The 26,242-nt window shown below is 38.4% G+C and overlaps 2 protein-coding genes and 1 long non-coding RNA gene across 5 annotated transcripts in view; 2 read left to right on the top strand and 1 right to left on the bottom strand.

Moving 5' to 3' along the window:
* LOC149719791 (ATP-binding cassette sub-family C member 2-like) overlaps window positions 1-20,144 on the bottom strand; it is a 28,613-nt gene extending 8,469 nt beyond the window's left edge. The window contains exons 1-4 of one of the 3 annotated variants that reach the window (XM_089855645.1): window positions 18,912-19,833; window positions 18,799-18,822; window positions 18,387-18,595; window positions 18,130-18,305 (exon numbers count right to left, since the gene is read on the bottom strand). In XM_089855645.1, coding sequence (XP_089711771.1) covers window positions 18,130-18,245 — 116 coding nt within the window. In that variant the 5' untranslated portion in view covers window positions 18,246-18,305; window positions 18,387-18,595; window positions 18,799-18,822; window positions 18,912-19,833. The other 2 variants (XM_089855582.1, XM_089855716.1) reach the window with 2 other exon arrangements.
* Window positions 2,477-4,391, top strand: LOC149719793 (uncharacterized). The gene is made up of 4 exons (XM_089860693.1): window positions 2,477-2,510; window positions 2,584-2,925; window positions 2,990-3,988; window positions 4,296-4,391. The coding sequence occupies exons 1-4, from the start codon at window positions 2,508-2,510 to the stop codon at window positions 4,389-4,391; spliced, it is 1,440 nt and encodes a 479-aa protein (XP_089716819.1). The 5' UTR covers window positions 2,477-2,507.
* Window positions 14,172-16,957, top strand: LOC149719792 (uncharacterized). Its single transcript, XR_016375475.1, has 3 exons — window positions 14,172-14,387; window positions 14,452-14,601; window positions 14,679-16,957. It is a non-coding gene; the product is annotated as an uncharacterized LOC149719792 (long non-coding RNA).
* Window positions 20,145-26,242: the final 6,098 nt, after the last annotated feature.

The following is a 26,242-nucleotide window of genomic DNA, read 5'->3' as shown; positions in this document are numbered from 1 at the left end:
TTAAAACGTGCAGTAAACATTCACTTTTTCGACCTAAAAGGTCAGGGAAAATCTGAGAAAAAGGTCAGGGAAAACCTGGAAAAGTCAGGGAATTTGGTTCTGAAAATTCCATGGCAACCCTGAAGGAGCTACCATTACGTAGGGCCTAAATCCATGCACCTAGATTAAAGTTTACGCAGATGTGATAAGTGATAATAGGATAATATAGTTAAATCAATACCCGAGTCAAAATGTTCAATAATTTGTTGAGAAGTCCTATTTATTTCGATACCTCGCATAACAGCTGTCTCGTTTTCTCGCTTTCCCGCCCAATAAGTAGTCGTAGCTACCGCCCTCTTACCGCTAAATTGATAAACTTACTAATGGCGCGAAATTTGAGTCTTTTTTGGGTCAATGATGTATTTTAAAGTTAATATTATAACTTTTACTTTTATTTTTTAGTAAAATAGCTTAAAAAGGATTCTAATTAACCTTGAAACAATTGAATTTTTACCTGGTTTTTTCCAACTCTAAAATCGAATTCCGAATCGAAACCACAGATATTAATATCAATTTTATAGTGAAAAACGTGATCTATCTAACGATTAAAGGTTTGTTATCGTGGGATTATTTTAACTCTTCCTAGAGCTTATTCCCCGATGGTATTGTATTAAGCAACACCTAAAATTGGCATCAACTTAAGTTGATTAGTCCGAGTTGGTGTGTATATAGGTTCGTATCTTTCATCCACGTATTTTTACAATGTTCATACCATTTTTATCGTAATCCTCAATATTCAATCTACAAATAGAGCCCTTTAAAAGGAATTTAAGCCGCCCAAAAATTAGCTACAAAATGTTAAAGAAAAAATAGAATCGTTCACATTTACCAGTACCGACCCTAGTTTAAAAAATATTATTCTGTAATTTAATTAAGATAAAGTTCTGTAGGTTAAGTTTAAAATGAACCTAATAAGTAAGTTACTGTAGTTTATTACTAGATTGATTTTATTCATAATAGGAATGCTATTTTACAAACAATGAAAAAAAAACCCGAAATGCTAAATTAGCTGGGGTCATCTTATAATGCATATAGTAATACTAATTCTTGTCACTAGAAGGCGGTAAAAACTATATGACTGGGTCATCTTGTTCTCTTTATGCGCGTTAATTCATTCATTTCATTTAATGCAATGAATTCTACAACTTTGAAAATGGGTAAAATTTCACCCCTTCTGGGGAATTTCAGTAATAATTCTTACACAAGAACCCTATGGCTTCATTTAAAGACGCGGTCATTTTCCCACCAATTTGTTCTTCTGAAATCCGCTAGATGGCGATCGTGGCGGCTCGCTCGGCGCGTATACAAGAAATGTAAAAACTTTGTACTATTTATTAAAAATTTAGCTAGGGAAGAGGCAATGTCAACGAGGTCTTAAAACAAATTAATAGAAGGGTTTAACAACTATAAATTAAAATTACGCTAGTCATAATATTAACATGTAAAAGAAGAAAATAAATGACCAAAAATAAGTATGAAACCTGTTCATTGATTGTTTGATCTGGTTAAACATATATCTCTAATACGCGGTTTAAAAATTAAGCACTAGTGCGACTAACCGATTAACACTAAAAGACTAGTCACTCTATACATAACCTCCTGGATCACCTGACACCGGGACGCTGGCTGCCCGGGCTTTGGAAGCCAGTTCAAAGATATATTTCTTTGAGCGTGTATCTCAGACTATCACTTGAAAATTCAAAGCCGTCAGCTTTTACCACGACCGTCAATATGACGATGCAAGTTATCGCGCAGAGTTCTTTTCCTAAAAAATGTCTATGTTACCATAAGTAACATAATAACCATAAGTATGACAATTAGCCAAAACTAACTAGAAACCTATTTTCGAGCCTTTTACGTCATCATAAGTTCGCGCCCAGCACAGAGACCCCTAGCGGTGGAAATGAAGCGACTTCCGCCCCATATTGGAAATCCGGTTCAGAGGTTAAAAGAGACGCCATTGAGATTTGAGTCACTTTGCTAAGCCTTGGGTTGATAGTTGATTTCTAATTGTATTGAAAAAAGCAGCATGGAAGACAATTTAACTAGTGAAGAGAGTTTAGAAGTATTAAATACAATAAATATGGAAGTACCAAATATATTTGGTGACTCTAGTCCTCTGCTTTAACTTCACTACAAAGTAGTAGAAGGTGGATTCGCTAGTCAAATCATGAAACGCATAAACAATGGGTATATTTCCATCTATAAAGAAAATTTGCCAAAGACAAATAGGAAAGGAGAGTTAGTTGACACAAAACTTCAAAGCTGCTCTACTGTATTTAAGTTTCATATATGGGTATTGAGAGAAATGAAGACTTTTGAAGATATTATTGCTGCTGTATCACCATTTGATAGAAACAACCTTCTTCTACTTCTACACGTCTATGCTGAAGAGGTGTTTAAATTCTGGTGTCAGAAGCGTAGAATTATGTAGTTCGTCTTCCATTGGTGGTGAAGTATCAAAGAAAATGGTAAGCTTTTTAATTGTTTCAACTTCCGTTATTTATATAGGAAAGATGTGGTAAGATGAAAGTATGTTTACAGAATGATAGTTTGGAAGATGCATATAACAGGAGCCTTCTAACCATAGGAGGTGGCTGCATGGGCGAGGTGTGGAGGAAAAGTAAACGAAGGGCATTTTTTAGTAAAAAGCTAAGCCCCGGGCAAATAAAAGAGGCAAAAACACTTTATGATGCAGTCTTGAAGTTGCGACAAACTGCCGAGGAAAAAACACAAATAATATTCTCAGGAATAAAAGTGAGAGATAGAGGAGGTCTTTTCATCCCAAAAGAACACCTACTGGAATATCTCGCGATGTTAAATAAAGTTATTCGATTGGTTCTGTGTGATGCTGGAATCAAGAAACATGGCCAAAATATTCTACAGGTATGCATTTTAAGTTTTTCGACGGCTATTCCCGTGATTTCAATGTGAGTTTTTCCATGGATAGGCAGTGATGGATGTTGTGAAGGAAAATGAACCAAGTCTTACGCAAGTATTTCTCGAAGGAACGGAAGGCCTAGTTGAGGAAGAAGGAGCTAAAATTTTCATGCAAGAAATTCAAAGGAAGTTTGTTCATGCTCTAAGTAACGAATTTATAACAGGGTGGGATGAAAAAAACAAAGAACAACAAAAGCAGCAATCAAAAGGAGCTAACGGGCTACGGGATGAATTATACATAGTTTCAAAGAAATTAAAAGGAAATAACAGTATTAAAGTCATTCAGCCCAAGAAAAAGCGATCCCTCAAGAAAGATATTCATCTTAAAGGACCCTCAAAGTGTAAAGGGGTATCTCAAATTCAAAGAAATCATGTTAAACCTTGTGATATAAACAACAATAGTGATATAAACAGCAAAGGTGATATGAACAACAAAAGTGATAACCCAAATGTCCAATTATCTACTGAACATAACAAGGCAAACCAAATTGCAACAAAATCATCATTGGCCGGCCCTTCAACGTCCGCTGACATAAACAAACAAGTACAATCAATTGCCACCGAAGAATCACCACTGAGGAAATGCAGGGGCAAGTTAAAGAAAAAGAGGCTAGTCAATTATTTTCCCTCAGAGAAGACGGTTGCAAGTATAGTGGGTATTCGCCCTCTAGAAAATTATGCCACAGGCATAACAAGTCCTCAAGCAACTTCAAAGAATAAAGTAATCAAAACTCTTTCCCTGGTTAGTGATATTGAAATGTCTGACAATCAGGTAGCTTCAAGCCCTCCCCCGATCAATGGAAACGTCATAGTAGAAAGTACAAAAAATTCAGTTTGCCACGTGTCAAATAAACAAATGATTACAAGCCAATCATCTAGTTCTTCAAACGTACAAGATGGTAACGGAAACTCAAGGGATTCATTAAGTTCTGTAAAACAATTGACATTGACACAACAAAAAGCTCGCACAGCAATTACAATTACAAAAGGGGAAGACTCATTAGCACACGTAAATCCTATCAGAAGCCCTATTTCAAAACATATAAAAAATGTTACAAAACCAAGCAATGTTAAAAAGGTTGCCAAAAATCCTAAATCCATCTCTAAACTTCAAGACCAGAAAAGTGACCAATTTGAAATCAGTCGTAATAGGTCCAAAAGAGAGAGAAAAGTTCCTAGTCGCTATGCCATGTATTCTTTAAATTATTAATTGTACGTCCATTTCAATTTTAAAAAAATGTCAAATTTAATTGGTTATTAAATTTGTATCAAGCGGCGTTAAAATATTTTTTTGTAAATGATTTCATTACATAAAGTTTTTCATTTCGGTAACCAGCTCCGCTGTGATGACCTTTCATATCTCTAATAGTTCGGGAGGTTTTACGGACTGTGGCAAAATTAATTCCAGTTAGCTTCCCTCCTGCTCCATGTTTGTATTGGGAAAACAAAGTTTCAACCGCACTGCCGTTCACGCGAATTGGGCACAAATAATAACCGTGATTCTCCCTTAGAAATTCTTCTGCAAGGCCTTTAAATCCATAAACCATGATTCTCAGCAACGCCCATGTCTTTAAATGAGATGTAATTACCTCTCCGAGTGACGTATGTCACGGAGAGGTATTACACCGGCCGTGTCTGTCTGTCTGTGTGTCTGTGTGTCTGTCTGTGTGTCTGTCTGTCTGTCAGACCCCACGTGACCGCGTTCGCAATTTACAAATCGGAGCAAACAAATACCCGATTTCCGGAACGCGTTCGCGGTTCACGGAAATTTGGTCATTCATCTACCAACACCAGTCTTTACTAACTGGCTTCTAAGGACCACAATCTGCTAGTCTTTGTCCATCCAACATGGACACAAGTCTGTACGTGCTTGCTTCCAAGCACCACCAACTTCTGTTCTTCGTCAATTTCACTTTGACTCCAGCTTCTATGCACCACCATCTTCTGTTCTTCGTCAATTCCACATTGACACCAGCTTCTATACACTACCATCTTCTGTTCTTCGTCAATTCCACATTGACACCAGCTTCTATGCACCACCATCTTCTGTTCTTCGTCAATTCCACATTGACACCAGCTTCTATGCACCACCATCTTCAGGTCTTTTGTCCATTCCACATGGACGCCGGTCATCGTTTGGTTTCAAGATATACGCGGCGAGCGGCTAGGGTTACGAGAAACGTCTAGCCTCCCAATGGCAGGGCTTCCACCATCGGTTCACGCGAATGCGTTTTTATCTATTATTTGGTTTTAAGATATACGCGGCGATCAGCTAGGGTTACGAGAAACGTCTAGCCTCCCAATGGCAGGGCTTCCACCAAAGGTTCACGCGAATGCGTTTTTATCTATTATTATAATGGAATCGAAACGTATATATACCCCAAAATTTGAAGAAAGCGGGCAAGAAGGGTACCCTTCACTTTAAACGTCAATATTAGCAAAGTTTCGAAAGATATTATGAACAACTTTATTTTAAACGATTTAACTATTTTTAAAGTTATTTACTGGCGATTAAAATAATTAAAAATAATTATATTTATTTAAATATTAAAGATAAACCCAAGTACCGAAGTCGTTAAATCATTGCCTCCTATATCTATCAAGGCCCGTGCATTGCGTTATGTTTCCTACATTGCCTCCTCTATCTATCAAGGCCCGTGCATTGCGATATATTTTATTCATTGCCTGCTATATGTATCTAGGCCCGTGCATTGCGTTATATTTTAAACAACAACCAAAATGAGAAGCTCCTCTCAAAACCATAATAATTTCTTTTTCTCTGTATAGAGCTATTTCAGAGGGGGTAATGGCTACGTCACCAATGCTATTTGCCCATAGAGAAAACCCTCACAAAATGTCCGCCCTACACTCAAAGGCAGGCCCAATTTTCGTAGCAGACGAAATCCCCCCCTACTGAAATAGCTCTATTAAAATGAAAATACGGATAATATTTTCGGCAATAGATAGAGGGAGCGCCCTTTACAATTTTGTCCAGTACGACCCTACCTAACCGCTGAGGATGCTGGGAGGACTACGGTGCCGTAGGTGGGGGTACACAGGCAACGCTATAGGTATGGGGGTAATGGCTACGTCACCAATGCTATTTGCCCATAGAGAAAACCCTCACAAAATGTCCGCCCTACACTCAAAGACAGGCCCAATTTTCGTAGCAGACGAAATTTTTCTCCCACTGAAATAGCTCTATTAAAATGAAAATACGGATAATATTTTCGGCAATAGATAGAGGGAGCGCCCTTTACAATTTTGTCCAGTACGACCCTACCTAACCGCTGAGAATGCTGGGAGGACTACGGTGCCGTAGGTGGGGGTACATAGGCAACGCTATAGGTATGGGGGTTTCCACTCCATTCCTCTCTCCTTCAAGATGGAAAACCCATACGCCGATTCGCGGGACAAGTGACAGTGTTGCCAAGCTATGCATTTTCAAAACCACAAAATAGTGAAACGTTGCTTGTCCACTTAAGGTAAATACAATTAGTCTTTGTCAACTGTTACCGTTTTCCTACCCCCATATATGGAAATTATTCTATGAATAATGTTTAACTGTTTTTTCATACGCCCCCCCCCCCCCACCCCTAGTTTGAAAGAGACCTTTTTTACAAGCTGGTGTTAAAAAAATTAAACGGCGAAAAAATTATTTGACAATCTAAGAATATTTTTTAAATATAAACAAATGCTGTTTAGTTTATACGCCCTCGATTTGTGAAACACCTTTTTTACGCACTTTTATCATTCCCTAGTTTGAAAGAGACCTTTTTTACTAGCTGGTGTTAAACAAATTCAACGGCGAAAAAGTATTTGACAATCTTAGAATATTTTTTAAATATAAACAAATGCTGTTTAGTTTATACGCTCCCTATTTGTGAAAGACCTTTTTTACGCACTGTTATCATTCTTTATTTGAATTTCGAAGGTAGTAGTTCATAATTCAATCTTCTGTAATAACTTTCTTCGGAAAATAAAATTCAAACGTTACAGAGTCTTGCAAGGGGATTGCTTTTGCGGAGCTTTGTGAGTTTTTAACCGAATAATTACAGAGTCTTGCAAGGGGATTGCTTTTGCGGATTTTTGTGAGTATTTAACTGAATAATAAAATGGAGGAAGATAATAATGTAAGTAAAGAGGAAATCAGAAAACGAAAGGCAAGGGAAAGAATGAGGGCAAAAAGGTCAGATCCCGAATTTAGGAAACGCGAAAATGAAAGGAGAAGAGTTTTAGCCGCGGAAAAAAAGTCTCTTTCGGGAGCAGGTTCTAGCACACAAAATGTTGGTCCCACCACGAGGCCAGTTGGCCATGATCGTACGAAAGATAATGCATTAAATAAATGTTCTATTGAAAGTACTGTAGGCGTAGGCATATCTATTAATAAGGAACCCAATAATGTACAAAATGTTAATGCTAATATTAGTGAAATCATCGAAAGCGATGAACAAGTACCTTGTACGTCCCATGGTAATGTCTATCCGTTAGAAAGATTAAGAATCTTGAGACAAAATGAAGAATGCAGTAAGAGGGAGTCGCTAGGTAAGGGGAAAAAGCGAGAGAATGAGTCAAATTGTGAAATTGAAAATCAGGGTGGAATATCTACCAAGAAAGTAAAAAGGGCTGATGAATGGTATAGATCAAGCGAACGTGTAAGAAATCAGTTAAGTAAGGCTACTGAACGCCAAGATCCAAAGTATAGGGAAAGTGAACGTGATAGAAACCAAGCGGCTAAGGCGGCTAAACGCCAAGATCCCGAATTTAGAGATAAAGAACGTGATAGAGACCAAGCGGCTAAGGCGGCTAAACGCCAAGATCCCGAGTATAGAGACACTGAACGTGATAGAAATCAGGCGGCTAAGGCGGCTAAACGCCAAGATCCCGAGTATAGAGACACTGAACGTGATAGAAACCAAGCAGGTATGGCGGCTAGACGCCAAGATCCCGAGTATAGAGACACTGAACGTGATAGAAACCAGACGGCTAAGGCGGCTAAACGCCAAGATCCCGAGTATAGAGACACTGAACGTGATAGAAACCAGACGGCTAAGGCGGCTAAACGCCAAGATCCCGAGTATAGAGACACTGAACGTGATAGAAACCAAGCAGGTATGGCGGCTAGACGCCAAGATCCCGAGTATAGAGACACTGAACGTGATAGAAATCAGGCGGCTAAGGCGGCTAAACGCCAAGATCCCGAGTATAGAGACACTGAACGTGATAGAAACCAAGCAGGTATGGCGGCTAAACGCCAAGATCCCGAGTATAGAGACACTGAACGTGATAGAAACCAGATGGCTAAGGCGGCTAAACGCCAAGATCCCGAGTATAGAGACACTGAACGTGATAGAAACCAGACGGCTAAGGCTGCCAGGCGTGAAGATATAGGTTTTAGAACGTCTGAACGTTCTAGAAATAGATCTTCAGCCGCAGATAGGCGAGCAAACCCCTCGGTTATAGAGCAGACCTATTTTGATAGCATTAAAGACGGCCCAACGTGGCCGTGTGAAGGATGTTCAAATCTTTTTTTTAAGTCATCTGGCACCATTGTAAAGTCCATAGATTTTTTGTCAGTCCCTGGTATTGAACAAAGAGAGTTGAATGATGAAATATTTTTGTGTAGTACTTGTAATAAAAGCGTTAAGAGAAAGCAAATTCCAAAATTTTCAAGGGAAAATGGATTTGTGTTTCCTGAAATACCTGCGCAATTAAGTAACATAAGTAATTTAGAAGAAAGAATGATATCACCACGAATACCATTCATGCAAATACGAAGGTTAGGGTGTGACCAACAACGTGGTATTAAAGGAAATGTGGTTAACGTCCCTATAAATGTAGAGTCCACCGCCTCGGTTTTACCCAGGTTACCTCGAGACACGGATACTATTCAAATTGAGTTTATGAGAAGAATGCAGTATAACACACCCTATTTGTACGAAACTGTGAGACCCAAAGTCATTTTAGAGGCCCTTAACGTTCTGGTAAAAACGCCTTTGTATGTTAAACATGGAATTACCGTTAAGAATGACATATTAGACCCCATTCCTGAAGAACTTGAATTTATTGTTGACGAAAATGACCGTCAGGTAAATCAAGTTGATGTTTCAGGAGATAATCCAGTAGCGCCAATAAACGCAGAGAATGATAGCGATGATATGTGGAATGAACCTAACGAAAGTAGTTCGTTAACAGTTGGGAATCAAGATACATTATTAGTTTCTTTAAGTAATTTTTTGCCAAATAATACCATGCATGTTAAGTTTGCTCCCGGTGAAGGTCAAACCCCAATGTCTTTACTCTTTGACGAGGATGCGGAAGAATTGTCATTCCCGAGCATTTACGTAGGTCAAAAAATGAACCTTAAGGTTAAGGGAAGTTTTGGTGATATTTTTAAATGGGAGCTTCGTAATATTGATAGGCGCTGTGCTAAAAATCCTTCGAAATTGTTTTACTCTTTTGTCAAATTAGAAACCTTGAAAGTTAGTCAATCTATACAGGTTTGCATGAGGAAAACTAAAAGAACAGATGGGTCGAATTATACTGCTGGACTTTTAGCTTCTGCAGGTTCTCTTGATGCTTTAATTAAGCAGGATGATGGTTTTAGGGTTTTAGAAAGACTACAGAGCTCGCCTTCTTATTGGCAACACAGACAAAAGGAATTGATGGGTATGATTAGACAGCTTGGTACGGCTACCTTTTTCATAACGTTTTCGGCTGCCGAAAGTAAATGGCCTGAGCTACTAAATATTTTGAGACTAACCTCTGGGCAGGAGAGTTTACCTAACGATGATATTAGCAATTTAAGTTTTTCTGAAAGGGCAAAACTGATTCAGGATGATCCTGTTACTTGCGCTAGATATTTTGACCACCGTTTTCGGGCTTTGCTTAAGGCTCTACAGAAATTAGGTCCTCTTGGCGTTATAGAAGACTATTATTTTAGAGTAGAAATACAGCAAAGAGGTTCGCCCCACCAACATGGTTTGATTTGGATAAAAGATGCTCCAAAACTTAAAACTGATCTCTCAAATGTTAAGGAAGTAGAGGAATTTATTGATAATGTTATTTCTTGTGCTGCTGAGCACAATGACGAACATTTAGATTTGTTAACACGATTACAAATTCACAAACACACAACGACTTGTAGAAAGAAGGTCGATAATAATTCCGTTTGTCGTTTTGGAATCCCGTTTCCACCTATGCCCAGAACCATAATTTACGACCCTGGTTTAAGAGAGCCTGGTAGCGTACAGGAAGAACTCAGATGTAAGGAAAGGTCAAAGAAATTGTATGAGATGTTGCAATCGAAAGAAAAAGAGTTTTGGGTAGATAGTTTTGAGGAGTTGCTAGCTAAGTTGCGTATAACTGAAGACGAGTATATTTCTGCCGTTACTTATGACCTCAAAAGGAAAACAGTTTTGTTGAAAAGACACCCCAAAGATACTAGAGTTAATCCTTACAATCCGTGCGCTTTGCGTCTTTGGCAGGCGAATATGGACATTCAATTCGTTCTTGATGCTTACGCACTGGTTATGTATATTGTATCATATATAGGAAAGTCTCAAAGAGGGATGTCTTTGCTTCTGCGCGAAGCTTCTAAACAGGCAAAAAATGATAAATGTACAGTAAAACAGAAGTTGAAACTAATTGCTAATCAGTTCTTGAATGCCCACGAGGTAAGCGCTCAGGAAGCGGCTTACTGTGGTTTACAAATTCCTGTGTCCAGGTGCAGTCGCGCCTGTGTTTTTATAAACACCAATGCCCCTGAAAATCGTGTACACATTCTTAAGAGTCAATCTGAACTTGAAGAACTACCAGCAGACAGTAATGACGTTTTTGCCTCTGGGATGCTAGAACATTATGTTCAAAGGCCAGAGGAACTAGAGGCAATAACGTTAGCTCAATTTGGTGCCTGGTACGAATATTCCAAAGCCCGTAGAGTGACTAAAGCCGCCCACGATCATGTTGATGAGGGAGAGAGCAATGAAGTTGAAGCTTGTGGTAAATGGCTGAAACTTAAAGATGAATCAGGGTTTATTAGGAAACGTGGCCGTGCTAAAATTATTAGGTACAGAAGATTCAATTTAGAAAAAGATCCCGATAACTTTTATCGTGAACAATTAATGTTATTTAAGCCTTGGCGCGATGAAAGTAATGATATTTTGACAAAGGATATGAAATCAGAATATGAGCTTTGTCGCGAAACTATTAATGAAGTTAGGAAAGAATTTCACAGTGAAATTGACGAAGCAGCCGTGGAACAGGCTGTAGCAGATTTTGAAAATGGAGAAATTCAAGTGGATGTTACTAATATCCAGCCTGAATTAGAACATAGAAATGAAGTTGATAGATCTTTAGCTATGGATGATTCCGATTTTTTAATTAATACGGTTCAAGAACCTGTAGGAAATATTAATAGAGAAATTATTGATGGCAATGCCGAAAATACTGTTGCTCCGTCAATTACCTTAATTAATGACTCTGAGTACAACGCCCTTCTTAGAAAATTGAATTCAAAACAAAGAGAGATATATTACCATGTTTTGTATCATGTAAAAAGCAAAGAAACTCCGTTGCGCCTCTTTGTTACAGGGGGCGCTGGTGTGGGGAAAAGTCTTTTGATTAGTGCTATATTTGAATCTGTGTCAAGGTTTTACAACAAACAACCTGGGAGTAATCCATCGGAAGCGAAAGTAATCCGTTGCGCACCTACTGGCAAGGCTGCCTTTAACATAGGTGGGGCAACTTTGCACAGTACTTTTAGTTTACCCGTTAGCCAATTTGGCGGAAATATATCGAGATTGGAAAGTGAAACACTTCATAAATGCAGGTTACTCTATGGTCAAGTAAAACTAGTAATAATTGACGAAATTTCAATGGTTGGAGCGAAAGTGTTTAATCGGGTAAACGCTAGGTTACAAGAGATTATGGGTTGTCCTGATTATTTTGGTGGTGTGTCTGTCGTTCTAGTTGGAGACTTTAACCAATTGAGACCAGTTTGCGATTATTTCGCATTTCAAGGTCAAAGTGAGAAAGATAATCCTTACGCGTCGTTAATTGGTAACCCAATATGGGAGCAATTTGAATTTGCCGAACTTGAGGAAATTATGAGACAGAGGGATGATAAAATATTTGCTGAAGCTTTAAATAGAATGGCTGTGGGAAGTATGACTCAAAATGATATTGATTTCTTTAGTAGTCTGGAGGTAACGCCTCAGCGTGTACCCCCAAAAGAAGCGATACATCTTTTCGCCACTAACGCGGAAGTAAACCAATTCAATCAAAATAAGCTTTTAAACATGAATACGGAAAAGGCTGTTTCGGTTTCAGTAGATGTTGTCAATGGTGATCTTAGTAGTGAAGTTAAAAATAACATACTTTCCCAAGTTGAAAAGTTAGCAACGTCTGATACGTATGGTCTGCCCAAACAATTGACTCTTGCGTGTGGCGCGAGATATATGATGACCAACAATGTTGACACCTCTGACGGACTAACTAATGGCGCGACAGGTTGGTTAAGAAAGATAGAGTACGGCACAAATAGGGTCGGGGATAAAATCCCGTTCAGGGTATGGATGGAGTTTGACGATCCCAAAGTTGGGAAAATGTTGAGGCAAAAATGTCATGGTTTATATTTGAATAGTGATATTAACGCTTCGTGGACGCCTGTTGAAAAGGTCATCAAGTCGTTTAATAGAAAATGGAGACAAAATAATGCCTCAGTTTCTAGGAAACAATTGCCTTTGGTTGTTTCTGAGGCCATTACGATACATAAAAGTCAGGGTGATACTTACTCCTCGGTAGTGGTTCATTGTAAGGCTACAAAAAAAATTGAAAGAGCGCATTTATATGTGGCTTGTAGTAGAGCGAAAACCGCTTCCGGTTTATATATTGATGGAAAATTTAAAGTTCCTAATTCACCCAAAAACAACCTAGTAGAATTGGAACTTAAGAGGTTGCGAGACACAAAAAGCATCGAACTACCTTTCTTGCATGATCCCCTTTACATTTATGTACATAACGTGCAGTCTTTAAATGCTCATTTAGAAGATGTTTTAGCAGACAATGTAATTATGAAAAGTCAAATGTTATGTTTTGTTGAAACGTGGAAAAAAGAGACGGACGATTTTAGAGTTCCATCTTTTAAGGAAGTAGGTGGTATTTACTTGCCAAGTACGGCACGCAGAGTTGCTTTTGGTTCGTCCATATATTTAAGAGACACGCCTGAAAACGAAGTTAAAGAGATAGATACTAGAGTTTTACGAAGCGACATTCCTGTTAGAAATTCTCACGTGGAACGTTGCTGGTTAGATGTTTACATAGAAGGAGAACTTATATCTGTGGTGTTGTTGTACAAATCTCCCTTAGGAAGTTTGAGAACTGTGTTTGAGGACTTTAACCCTTTGTTTGACATGAAATATGATTCGTCTATTCCAACAGTTGTGGTTGGAGATTTCAATATTAACTTTTTAAAGAGCCAAACGGCACTGAGAATGTTCTTTGATTCACATGGAATATCTCTTTTGCCGGGTCTAGAACAAAAGTATTCGACTGACTATCATTGTCAATTAGATTTGGCATTTGGTAACCAACTTTTTCGAGACCGATACGATGCATGTTATAGAGAGTCTTATTATTCTTACCACAAGGGTATTTGCATTTTTAAAAGAACATAGTTTGAAATGGAAAAATTTATTTAAAGCAAGGTGGAGCTCCAGTGCGCCCCTTATTGACGACCTTTCTATTGTACATTGGATTTAGCTTGTTAGGATAATTTTCAGATCCTCCCTAATGCATTAAGTCTCATTGTTACCTACCTACGGCAAGGTAAAATTATTATGTATATACAAGGTTAGGCATCATGGTAGGGGCGCCAATGGAGCCGCATGTTGCTTTAAGGGTCTAAACTACGAGAAATAGGCTTGGGATCCTTGGCTAAGAAACCCACATATGGCTTGGGATCCTGTACTAAGAAACCTAAAATTAGGCTTGGGATCCTGTACTAAGAAACCTAAAATTAGGCTTGGGATCCTGTACTAAGAAACCTAAAATAAGGCTTGGGATCCTGTACTAAGAGACCCACTTAAGGCTTGGGATCCTTGACTAAGAGACCCACACAAGGCTTGGGATCCTTGACTAAAGAACCCACATCTGACTTCAAGATTTGAAAAAAATATGGTAAGTATCATTATTGTAATTGACGGTCATATAAGTTTGGTATTAATCCATTTAAGAATATGGTATATTTTATGAGTAACCTGGAGGATTGGCGTAGTTCATGAGTAGCCTAGAGGATTTGTGTAGTTAATGAATACCCTAGAGGATATGCGTAGTTCATGAATGCCCTACAGCATTGGTTTAGTTCATGGGTAACCATGGAGGACAAGGTCAACGAAATTGTAAACAAGGTATGTAATAGTGATAATTAGTTAATGGGGATAATCGTTGAGGTGATTTATTGTGGTTCTTCAGAAAATACGTCGGCAAATATATCTCAAGGCTTATCCTTAGGCTTAATAAAGGTGAAATACAACTCTGAAAACGTTAAAATGGTTGCATCAGATGACTGAGATCTGGAGCGGCAACTGTGGGTTCATGTAAAGGCGAACCACTGAACAAAGTGTAAGTGTTGCACCAAGTTTCATAGGTTTCGTGAAGAATGGAGCAATTTTGTATAGCGTACTTTAAAAATGTTTTAGGTATGGCGAAGCGGAAATGACTGAATAATCGGCGACAATTCAACAGTCCTAGTCGAAAATCCCCTTTTTTCGGCAAAACGCGGCCGAGGTGATTTTGAAAATGTTCCTGGCGGCGTTATCTGCCGTTGGTAACACTGCAGCGTCCTCAAAAATTGGCCAACGCTCAAAGCGGAAGTTGGACTGCGCCGCAATTTATCGACTAGAACTATAGTTCTAGCACGTTCAATGTTATGGGAGCAGCAAGTAGAGCAATACAAGGGCGGGCTGCATAGCGGTCTAGCAGTGGAAATACAAAAAGGATAAAAACTTAACGCCAAGAGGCAGAGTTTTCCTATTTTGTGGAACTGGAGTCGTCTTGGTCTTTGTTATCAGAAACGTACAGCGCCAATACACTTATGTAATAGTTTCGAAAAAACGAAACTTTATGAACTACGCCTCATCTACTAGGTTATTGCTTTCTTTCGGACGCTATCCACCAAACATTCATCCTTAAACAGTCTGAAGAAGTTTTTAATATTAATAGTCCTAATTTGATTGTGGTTTTTTCCCAAATGGGTTTTCCCAGAGCCTTTTTTCCCACATGCGCTGTGGGTTTTTATGGCTCGAATTAGCTTGTATTATGACATGAATATTTGACATCCATTGCATCGTTCGATAATGCTATTAATAAATTTATTCGTGGATAGCTTAGACGTCAGAGTGAAAAATCAACTCACAATATAAAAATAAGTGTTTTAATATTAATAATTCAACTGTGATTATGGTTTTTTCCCAAATGGGTTTTCCCAGAGCCTTTTTTCCCACATGCGCTGTGGGTTTTTATGGCTCGAATTAGCTTGTATTATGACATGAATATTTGACATCCATTGCATCGTTTGTTAATGCTATTAATCAATTTATTCGTGGATAGCTCAGACGTCAGAGTGGAAAATCAATAATTTAAAAATAAGTGTTTTAATATTAATAATTCAATTGTGATTATGGTTTTTTCCCAAATGGGTTTTCCCAGAACCTTTTTTCCCATATGCGCTGTGGGTTTTTATGGTTCGAATTAGCTTGTATTATGACATGACTATTTGACATCCATTGCATAGTTTGTTAATGCTATTAATCAATTTATTCGTGGATAGCTCAGACGTCAGAGTGGAAAATCAATAATTTAAAAATAAGTGTTTTAATATTAATAATTCAACTGTGATTATGGTTTTTTCCCAAATGGGTTTTCCCAGAGCCTTTTTTCCCACATGCGCTGTGGGTTTTTATGGTTCGAATTAGCTTGTATTATGACATGAATATTTGACATCCATTGCATCGTTTGTTAATGCTATTAATCAATTTATTCGTGGATAGCTCAGACGTCAGAGTGGAAAATCAATAATTTAAAAATAAGTGTTTTAATATTAATAATTCAACTGTGATTATGGTTTTTTCCCAAATGGGTTTTCCCAGAGCCTTTTTTCCCACATGCGCTGTGGGTTTTTATGGTTCGAATTAGCTTGTATTATGACATGAATATTTGACATCCATTGCATCGTTTGTTAATGCTATTAATCAATTTATTCGTGGATAGCTCAGACGTCAGAGTGGAAAATCAATAATTTAAAAATAAGTGTTTTAATATTAATAATTCAACTTTGATTATGGTTTTTTCCCAAATGGGTTTTCCCAGAACCTTTTTTCCCATATGCGCTCTGGGTTTTTATGGTTCGAATTAGCTTGTATTATGACATGAATATTTGACATCCATTGCATCGTTTGTTAATGCTATTAATCAATTTATTCGTGGATAGCTCAGACGTCAGAGTGGAAAATCAATAATTTAAAAATAAGTGTTTCAATATTAATAATCCCAAATGGGTTTTCCCAGAACCTTTTTTCCCATATGCGCTGTGGGTTTTTATGGTTCGAATTTGCTTAATGTTAAATTATACTGAAGGTTCCAATATATAATGTTAAATAACTATTCAATGTTGTATATAGATAGAAACGTTGAAGTATTATAAATACTGTTCTGTTAATGGTTTTTCAAGAACCTTTTGTTCCCATATGTATTGTGGGTTTTATGGTTTTAATTAGGTTATATTTAACTTTTACTGTACAGTTTAATGTATTATGTTATTTATTTCTTTGTATATATTGAAGTATTGTTGAAGTGTTATAAATACTGTCTTCTGAGACTAATGTAATATTATAAATACTGTCTTCTTAGCCTAATGTACTTTCAGAATGTTATGGTCTTGAATTAAATGAAAAGTAAATAAAGTGAACGTTAAAATATATGACATCGTCCCTATATTATGTAAGATGAACCTCGTTCGGCCGTCGAAGGTAATTTAAGACAAGTAATGATGATAATATACATGTATGAAGTCGATAAGTTTTATAATATAAGGGGGGGGTAGAGTTTCCACAGCAAGTGAGAGATATTGAAAAGGCTTGAACAATTGACTATTTTAAAATTGAATTCCTGCACTTGCAAAGAATTAAAAAAAAAGCGATAGATGCATATATTTAGGTTGTTTAAGGGGTAGTGATAGTCATCTCCACTCGGAGAGGTAATATTTTGGCTTTCCCAACTTGTTTTGTTTACAATATTTCAATTGTGTTTATAACTGTGAAATATACAATACCTGCCAAGAAATGAATTTTTTCTGTCTTGGATTGCTAAGGTTAAATGTGGAATCATTTTCTGAAAGGAAATTCAGTTTTATTTTAATTGGTTATTTTATTTTGAAGTTACTCACCTAGTATATACTTGAACCAATTAGAAAAATATTGCATTCCTGCATCAATGTTTCTGATAATGTCACAATTTAAATCGTCAATTGCACCTTTTTTCAGTGTCCCCATTTCAAAAAGGTTATGACACGCTTTTAAATAATGGTAAGTAACCGAAGCGCGACCTAGAACAGTTACTGTTTGCCACTAACCAAGGCACACGTGACTTACCGACAAGTTATGGAACCATGTATTGGTTAAATGTCATCTAAAGCATGGGCTTCTAACAAAAATAAATAGGGGAATGTGTCGGACTCTCTCTTTCGTCTGTGGGTCAAATCTGATTGACTGATACCATTTTAAACACCTCTCGCGCGCTTGAGCGTCTCGAAATGCATGTCAAGCTATGGCAAAGGCAGAAAAATATGGCAGTCCGACACTTTCCCCTATTTAATTTTGCTTCTAAGAATCAAGACACTGTTTACTTCTGATTTACTACTCATAACTATGGTCAAAGAGTGGGGGAGGGAGTAAAAACGAAAAACGAAACGAAAACTCATAAGATGAACATCTATGTATGGCAATTACTTTCTTAGCTTGAAATCTAACTTTGCATTCCTCTACACCATGGAGGCTGTATTTAAGAGCCTTCCACTGTACAATTTATCTCTCCTTGCGTCTCGAGCGACTGACTGGCGGTAGGAAGCGTAGATATAGCTTCAAATTTACTCACGACGGTTCTTCTTCAATCTCGTCGCTCATGTGTTGCGCGAAATAATCTCTGGCCATTCCCTGACGACTCATGATTTCGTCATAGGTTCCCCTCTCGATGACTCGTCCGTTTTTCATGAAGAAGATCTCGTCCACTTCTCGGATGAAGCTCAAGTTGTTCGTCACCAAAACTCTCGTCTGTAAGAGATAGAGTTGCTATTTGTAGAGCGAGCAAGGAACTACCAAACAGAAGTAGATATTAAAAATCGAAATACTGACATATTTTGATTCTAGAGCCAAAAAGGAGAGAAAGAGGGCGAGAGAATCAGTATAGGCAGCCGTGATCCACGCGTAGTGAAAACAGGGGTAAATCTACGGTACACCGCGGCGCCTGAGCGCTGCTTTCTCGCGCACTGTTGACGTAGGGGATGACAGAGATAAGGCGAGGAGGTCAATCTCCCAATAAGCAAAGGATGTGCGTCCTAAAACTAAACGTACCGAAAATTGTTTTTACTACTCCCCTATTTTCCCATTTTTCGACGGATTTTATAAAGCGCGTTTCTATCTCTCTCTACTCTTTGCTAGAGCCGCTATTGTAGAACGGACTTAAATAAAAATCAATGCGGCTTAGATAAATACGTATATACGAGATGTCAGCTAAAATTTATTTCACAGAAAATACACTACTTACTTTCCGGGCCACCATTGTCAACTACTATCGGGATTTAAACGAAAAGACATATCCAACACTAGTTAATGGACGCTTAGCGCTTTCATAGAAAATGTAAGAGTAACGTTAAATACTTTTTTTCGAAGAAATCCCTTTGGTCCGATGACTTCGTTGAAGAGATGTTTGGCCACATGTGAGTCAACCGCGCCCAAAGGGTCATCAAAGAGATAGTCTTATATGGTTGAAAAAGTGAAATTATTTACCCTGTCAAAAGGGCAGGACTAATAGACACTACGTCGGACAGAACTTGTAGGACCACTCCAGCTATCAAACAAGATCCGATTGTCCTCAACAAGGGCCAAGCAATCGACTTGCTTTGATATATGCTTCTGTTTGGTTCTGAAATTTCCATGTCTACGTCGTCACTTTTGGTCCCAGCTTGGGGTTTCCAGTGTTTTTCGAAAATTCGTGAGACAGTCAGCGCTCGCTCCGAGTTATTCAAATCGTACACATCTGATGGCTCCAGGTTTTTCTTCCAACCTTTCCACAGGGCGCTACAATTTGTTTAAAATTTAGAAGAAAAACTTGAAAGTTAGAATTAAAACACAATGAGCGGCGATGTAATCCCTTCAAGCAAAAGTATATAGATATAAAAACAAAAAGTGCACTTCATTAACACTTCCCTGCCTTTGGCTGTAGACGACATGTACACTGAGAAGCAAACTACCCTCCGCTCAACCGCCTACAGGAACTAACCAATCAGGGAAGAGTTTCTTGACGTCATAGGTTTATGGAAAGCAGTACATGATGCTGGCGATCCACATGTTAATTATTGGTACTAGGGCCAGCATCCGCTACTTTATGAGCCTAATCACGGCTTGTTCCCTGTGCCACGGTCGGGAAGGTAATCATACGCAGAGGGATGTTGACACTATTCTGGGATAAAGGAGGGCTTCTCATATTACACGGGGCAGCAAGTTTTAACGAAGTGTACTTTTTGCTTTTATTTCTATATACTTTTGCTTCAATTAAGGGTATTATATTAGAACACAAGAACGGGACTAGATTTACCTGGTAAGCCATGAATGTACCATTCGTGAACAAAACGATGCATCATCTTCCCTTGATTTCTTAATGTTTGAAAATAATCATAAAAATGTCATTTAAAAAAAACAAAACAAGAGTATATGTTCCATAACAGGCATACATCTTATAGGAATTATTGTGTAGTAATTTTTTCATCGTATCTAAGCGGATTTTGTGAAAAGACCTTGGCTATCATTACGCATGACGCATTTTACCTTTCACAGGGCCGGATTAAAGCGGGGGCGAGGGGAACTGCCCCCCCGGGCGCAAGGTTTGTTTGGGGCGCATTGAGTTAAACCAGAAGTATATAATACTTCTCTTCGAGAGAAGTGTACCACAAAGCGGGGTGAGTGTAACGTCACTCTTCCCAACATCGGAACACTTAGAGCAAGGTTACTAAACCGAATCACATGCGCGATAAATAGTTCCCTCATCATTACTCTATTAGCGTTTAAATATTTGGCAAGACTCGCTTGTGCATTTTGTCCCACGTCAAGACGAGGTTTGTGGGATGATTGCTGGGGATTTAGTGCCAAGCAACTATTGAATTCACCTTACGGTGCGATGCCCATTTGCAGTTTGATGAGCGGGAAAGCAAACTAAAAGGGGGAGCCTGGGAAGAATGACGTTACATAACTATAGCATTAAGAGGATACAGAGTGTCATCCTTCCTCTATTATCCCCTTCTGGTTAAACTTATCCCCCTCAGCAACATTTGATGTTCTTTTTTCCGTCTTAAAGGGCTGTCCAGACTGACACATTTTGCAAGTTCGCATCTTCGCTTTGCTTGTTTGCAAGATAGCACTACTGTCCACATTGGGTTTTCGCTACTTTGCGTCCTCACCTCGCGAAAATACAAATTTCTTGCGACTAGGCCAAGAATTTCGCGCCTTCGCGAGAAAAGCACCAATCACAGACGAGAGGAAGGGTGCGGCGATTAGTTTAGTTTTCTCTTTGGACAACGTCGATGGAGAATGGCAGATGGCGCAATGATTGCTCAAACTTTATTGGCTCTCAGAATTGGAAAATTTTTGCGTGTATCAGAACAGAAGTGCAAATGTTTTTCGTGATCTGTTGCAAAGATGCGAATAGACGAAGGCGCGACTACGCGAACGCGAGTTCAATGTGGACAAAGCTATAGGGGGTGTAAAATTGCTTAATCCAGCCCATTGAACCATGCATGAGCACCCGCCCTCGCGTGCGTTACTACTATCCAAGGAAGTTGCACAGTTAGAAAGACGTTAAAGGAATACTCTCCCCCGTAAACTACCATACTGATTTTAACGCCAGATGGCGAGACCATCAGGAAACGTGTACGTTTTATTTGAAATATGTACATCAGTCACCATGGCCAATTGAGTCACGTGGTACAAAGACCTTACATTAGAGACTGGGAAATATAATAGAAACCGTGGCTTGCAGAAGCGCTGGGTTCGGGGGTCCTGATTTTGGTAATTCTCGCGTCTTCCTCCTCTCTCACACCGGGTTTCTTTGAATTTCTTTCGCCATCCGGCCTCTGCTGGGAAAGTTTTGGCTTTGGAACGATTCGGTTTAGGCTGTTTATTTTTAGCCACATCGTTTGATGGAGGTATAAGTTTGACTTGGTTTGAAGAAGATGTAGATGTAGAAGAAGAAGTATCGTTCGTCTTATTAAAGGGAGAATGAAAAGAGGGATTGGTGATTTTCAAAGCGAGACGATTATGATTTGTCTATAGCAGTGCATTGGGAATGTACTCTGCACATATAAATTAATTAACTTAGAGTAAAAATGAATAAATTGTGCTAAGGTGATATTTTTCATTCATTGGTGATTTTAAAGGAGAAAGGATTATGATTTATCTATTGACAGTACAATGCGGATGCTCTGTGAGAATATTAATGAACAAACACTAGTATCTGTATGTCTTTTGTGAACACACAAATTGGTCATATTAAGGTTCACTTAGATGTTACGGGTAATCATTTTAGCACTGTTAAAGGCGTCGAGGGGTTATGCACTAATGAAAATTTTCGTTCATAGGTGATTTCCATTGATTAAAAGGGATAGGGATTCATTGGTGATTTAAATTGGACGAGGATTAGGGGTTATGTCTAGATTACGGTTAATCATCGAGGTGCAACTCACTAGAAACTCGTCGATTTTAAACTAAATTGGCATTAAGGTATACTTAGAGGTTACGAGTACTGTTAAAGACAACGCGTCGAGGAGCTTTTCACTAATTGTAATTTTCACTCATTGGGGATTTATATTAGTGATGCCGCGAATATTGATTTTGCCGAATACCGAATACCGAATATTCGGCCATGCTCTCGGCCGAAGCACCGAATATTCGGCCACCGAATATTCGGGCGTGAGATATGTGCAACTCGCGCGAAACCGGTTATGAGCTGTAACCGGTTCCGCGAAATACGTACATCCCCCGCACGGACCGCAATGGGACAGGTCTCATCATGGAAGAAGAAGGGTATGGAATGGTGAGGTGAATAGGCAGACGGCTACTCGAAATGTAGGGTCACGTGGGAAAACTCTCCTCTCCTCTCGGCACTAGCTGTAACGCGATTACTGCTCTGCGCAATATTTGAGCGCAAGCAGAGAGAGGGATAAACTGTTTAGATTTAGATCCACTCTCTACCGCCTCTGCTACAGCGCGCCTGCGCGGACGCTTTCAACGTTGGTGATAAACTCGGGAAGGAGGGAATGAAAAGGGGGAAGTTACGATTTTTCAACGCGCTCTCTTTAACACTATAGAATAGTGTCGGTAGAGAGGGGAGTAGACTGTTTATCCCTCGCTCTAGGCGCGCTTTTGTAAGAGGGGATACTTTACGCGCCTGGTAGGGGGATGACATTGAGCTAGAGCTAGATGTCAGTTCTACGTATGCAAACGTCATACCCTTCTATCTCTTAACTAAGTGTCATCCCCCTACCAGGCCCGTACAGTATCCCCTCTTACAAAAGCGCGCCTAGAGGGAGGGATACACAGTCTACTCCCCCCTCTACCGACACTACTCTATGGTATGACGTTTGCATAGTAGAACTGACATTACTCTATAGGACCCGTCTATAGCGTCTTTAGGTTTTTGGTTCATTTGCGAGTAGATCGTGTCACTATATGCTTTACAAAATGTCATCGGCAAACAAAAAAATCGCCTGTTTGGAAATATTACGATTATAAATATTAGATTATAAATATTAAAGTAAAAATTGTTATTGAAATAAATAGTTTTTGAGTCATTTTGCCGTTTTTTCCCTTCATGATTGGATAATAAAAATATATTGTTAAAAAGAAGAGAGAACTTTATGGCAATTAAAAACAAGTACTTTATTTAGGTGTAAGTTGCCTATTAAAATACATTAAGATGAGAGCTTTCGGCTCGCGAGCCTTCATCAGTCATACTAAAATCTAACGCGCGTGACACTTACGAGGTAACCTCGGTTTTTTAAAAATCATATCACGCCCTCTCTTGAACAAAATGCCTGTCGTCTATGACTCCCCAATATTTTGCTTCAGCACAACCTTGATTTAAATTTAATATCCCTGATTTTTTAATAAATATACCCTCAATAAATTTTCTTTTTCGCCAATTTTTTTCCCGATATAAAACTTTCGGATATTTAAAATCCATTATGTGACCTTTCGACTCCCAAACATGAACCGCTATGCCGTTTTCTTTATCATAATTTTTAATGCATTGCTTATGCCCTGAGAACCTATTTTTTAACGTTTGTTGTGTTTCACCAACATACGTTTCACCGCATGTTTCACATTTTACTTGGTAAACGACGCAGCGATTATCCAATAGGTTAATATCTCTTTTAGGCCTATTTTTAACTAAGTGATAGTTTAAATTTTGTCCACCTATATTTAATAATTTAACGTTGAATTTATTTTTTAATAATCTACCTAATTTTTCACTAATTCCCCTAATGTACGGAAGCGCTAAACATGGTTGAGAGTCTCTAGGTCTATTGTAATCGTTATTAACAATGTTATTTTTAAAAATCGAATCAATTATTGGAGATTCGGTATTCGGCCGAATGTTACGAAATATTCGGCCGAATACCGAATACGAAAAAAATGGCCGAATAGGCCGAATACCGAATAGTAACCGAATATTCGTGGCATCACTAATTTATATTAGTGATTTTAAAAACGAATTTGTTTAAAGGTTACTTAGGGGTTGCGTGTAATTATTTTAGAAACGTTGAACGTAGCGCGTCGAGGAGCTACTCACTAAAAGGTCATTGACGATTTTAGAAGAGATTGGGAATAAGGGCTATTTTAAATAGTGGTTCCGGGTAATCATTTTAGCATTGTTAAGAGCAGCGCGTCGAGGAGCAGGGCCGTCGCCAGGGTCAAATTTTAGGTAGGGCCGCGGTAGGGCACATTTTCGGACGAATGCACCTTATTATCGATGCGTGTGCCAAGTCTTAAAGGCCGACTTCCATCGAAAAGGGTTCTTACGAACTGAAAACCGTGCATCGAGAGTAACAATGGAGCGACCGTGCCGATTTTCAAATCCCCGCTGGACAAAATTTTGAGGGGTTCTTACGAACTGAAAACCTTGATACGGGGGTTCTTACGAACTGAAGATAAACAATAGATATTTTCCTTCAGAGGGTCGCAAAAATCGGGAATAAAATATTTAAGAGACTTTCTATTGTTTATCTTCAGTTCGTAAGAACCCCTCCAAATTTTGCCCCAGTGGGGACTCGAAAATTGGCACGGTCGCTCTATTGTTAAGAATCGATGCACGGTCTTCAGTTCGTAAGAACCCTTTTCGGTGGAAGTCGGCCTTTAACGCAAGATTTTTAACTGAAAAGTCTGGTTCAAGATGATGCATATTAGAAAATAACTTAGAAGTTCCTACTGTGAAGAACATGACGCATCATTTTGCCTCAGATTGTTCAATTAAAATCGTGCTATAAGCCATGGTATACTCATCGGGAATAGAGGGATTAGTATTAAAAATCGGTTCTATACGCGCCGAGGATTGAGAGGTATACTTACACGCAATGCCTCTAGCGGACTGAATTGAAAACTCTTGGCGAGAAGTTCGCGAATGGTAGATTGGCAGTTTAAAAATGGGGAGCGCTACAATTATGAAATACGTCTCGTTTTTAGCATTACAAGGTTTACAAAATTATTTTAGGGATTCCACTCGTCGAAAAGTCTAAAATCTAATAAAAACTAAACACATTTTTAACGTAAAAGATATTTGTAAACCAAACGAAGTTAATACCGTAGCCTCTGGACAGTGTACCATGGAAACTTCTGCATGTTTTTGATATTACCATCTATGTAATTGTTCAAATTAAATATGTTTATATTGTAAGTTAATTAAATTAACTTGCAAGTGCTTCCAGACAGACACATTTTTGAGGTTAACTGTACCTATATACATCTCGTAGGCGTTGTGTACATTGAATTTGGGTGTTGGGCTTAGATAACATAAAGTCTAGAAACTTACTTTTTCTCTTTAAGCGCGTTAATTCATTCATTTCATTTAATGCAATGAATTCTACAACTTTGAAAATGGGTTAAATTTCACCCCTTCTGGGGAATTTCAGTAATAATTCTTACACAAGAACCCTATGGCTTCATTTAAAGACGCGGTCATTTTCCCACCAATTTGTTCTTCTGAAATCCGCTAGATGGCGATCGTGGCGGCTCGCTCGGCTTGTATACAAGAAATTTAAAAACTTTGTACTATTTATTAAAAATTTAGCTAGGGAAGAGGCAATGTCAACGAAGTCTTAAAACAAATTAATAGAAGGGTTTAACAACTATAAATTAAAATTACGCTAGTCATAATATTAACATGTAAAAGAAGAAAATAAATGACCAAAAATAAGTATGAAACCTGTTCATTGATTGTTTGATCTGGTTAAACATATATCTCTAATACGCGGTTTAAAAATTAAGCACTAGTGCGACTAACCGATTAACACTAAAAGACTAGTCACTCTATACATAACCTCCTGGATCACCTGACACCGGGACGCTGGCTGCCCGGGCTTTGGAAGCCAGTTCAAAGATATATTTCTTTGAGCGTGTATCTCAGACTATCACTTGAAAATTCAAAGCCGTCAGCTTTTACCACGACCGTCAATATGACGATGCAAGTTATCGCGCAGAGTTCTTTTCCTAAAAATTGTCTATGTTACTGTGATAAGTACAAACAAAGATTCAATGAATTTTGAAAAAAAACTATTAGTTTTAAAATTCTGAACCTTTGCACGATAATTTAAAGCCCTGAATATACTTCTCACTAATATTTCAGAAGACTAACCAGTGAAACCGTAAAAGAAACATATTTCCTCCGACTCATGGCTAAATCCTTTAATCATAGCTAATTTCCGTTTTAATTTTATTTTTTT

This window comes from Phalangium opilio, unplaced genomic scaffold (assembly GCF_054372755.1).
Source record: "Phalangium opilio isolate 3A_F unplaced genomic scaffold, DU_Popi_V2 ptg000002l_1, whole genome shotgun sequence".
Taxonomy (NCBI): Eukaryota; Metazoa; Arthropoda; class Arachnida; order Opiliones; family Phalangiidae; genus Phalangium; species Phalangium opilio.
This window is presented reverse-complemented; position numbering and strand designations above follow the sequence as displayed.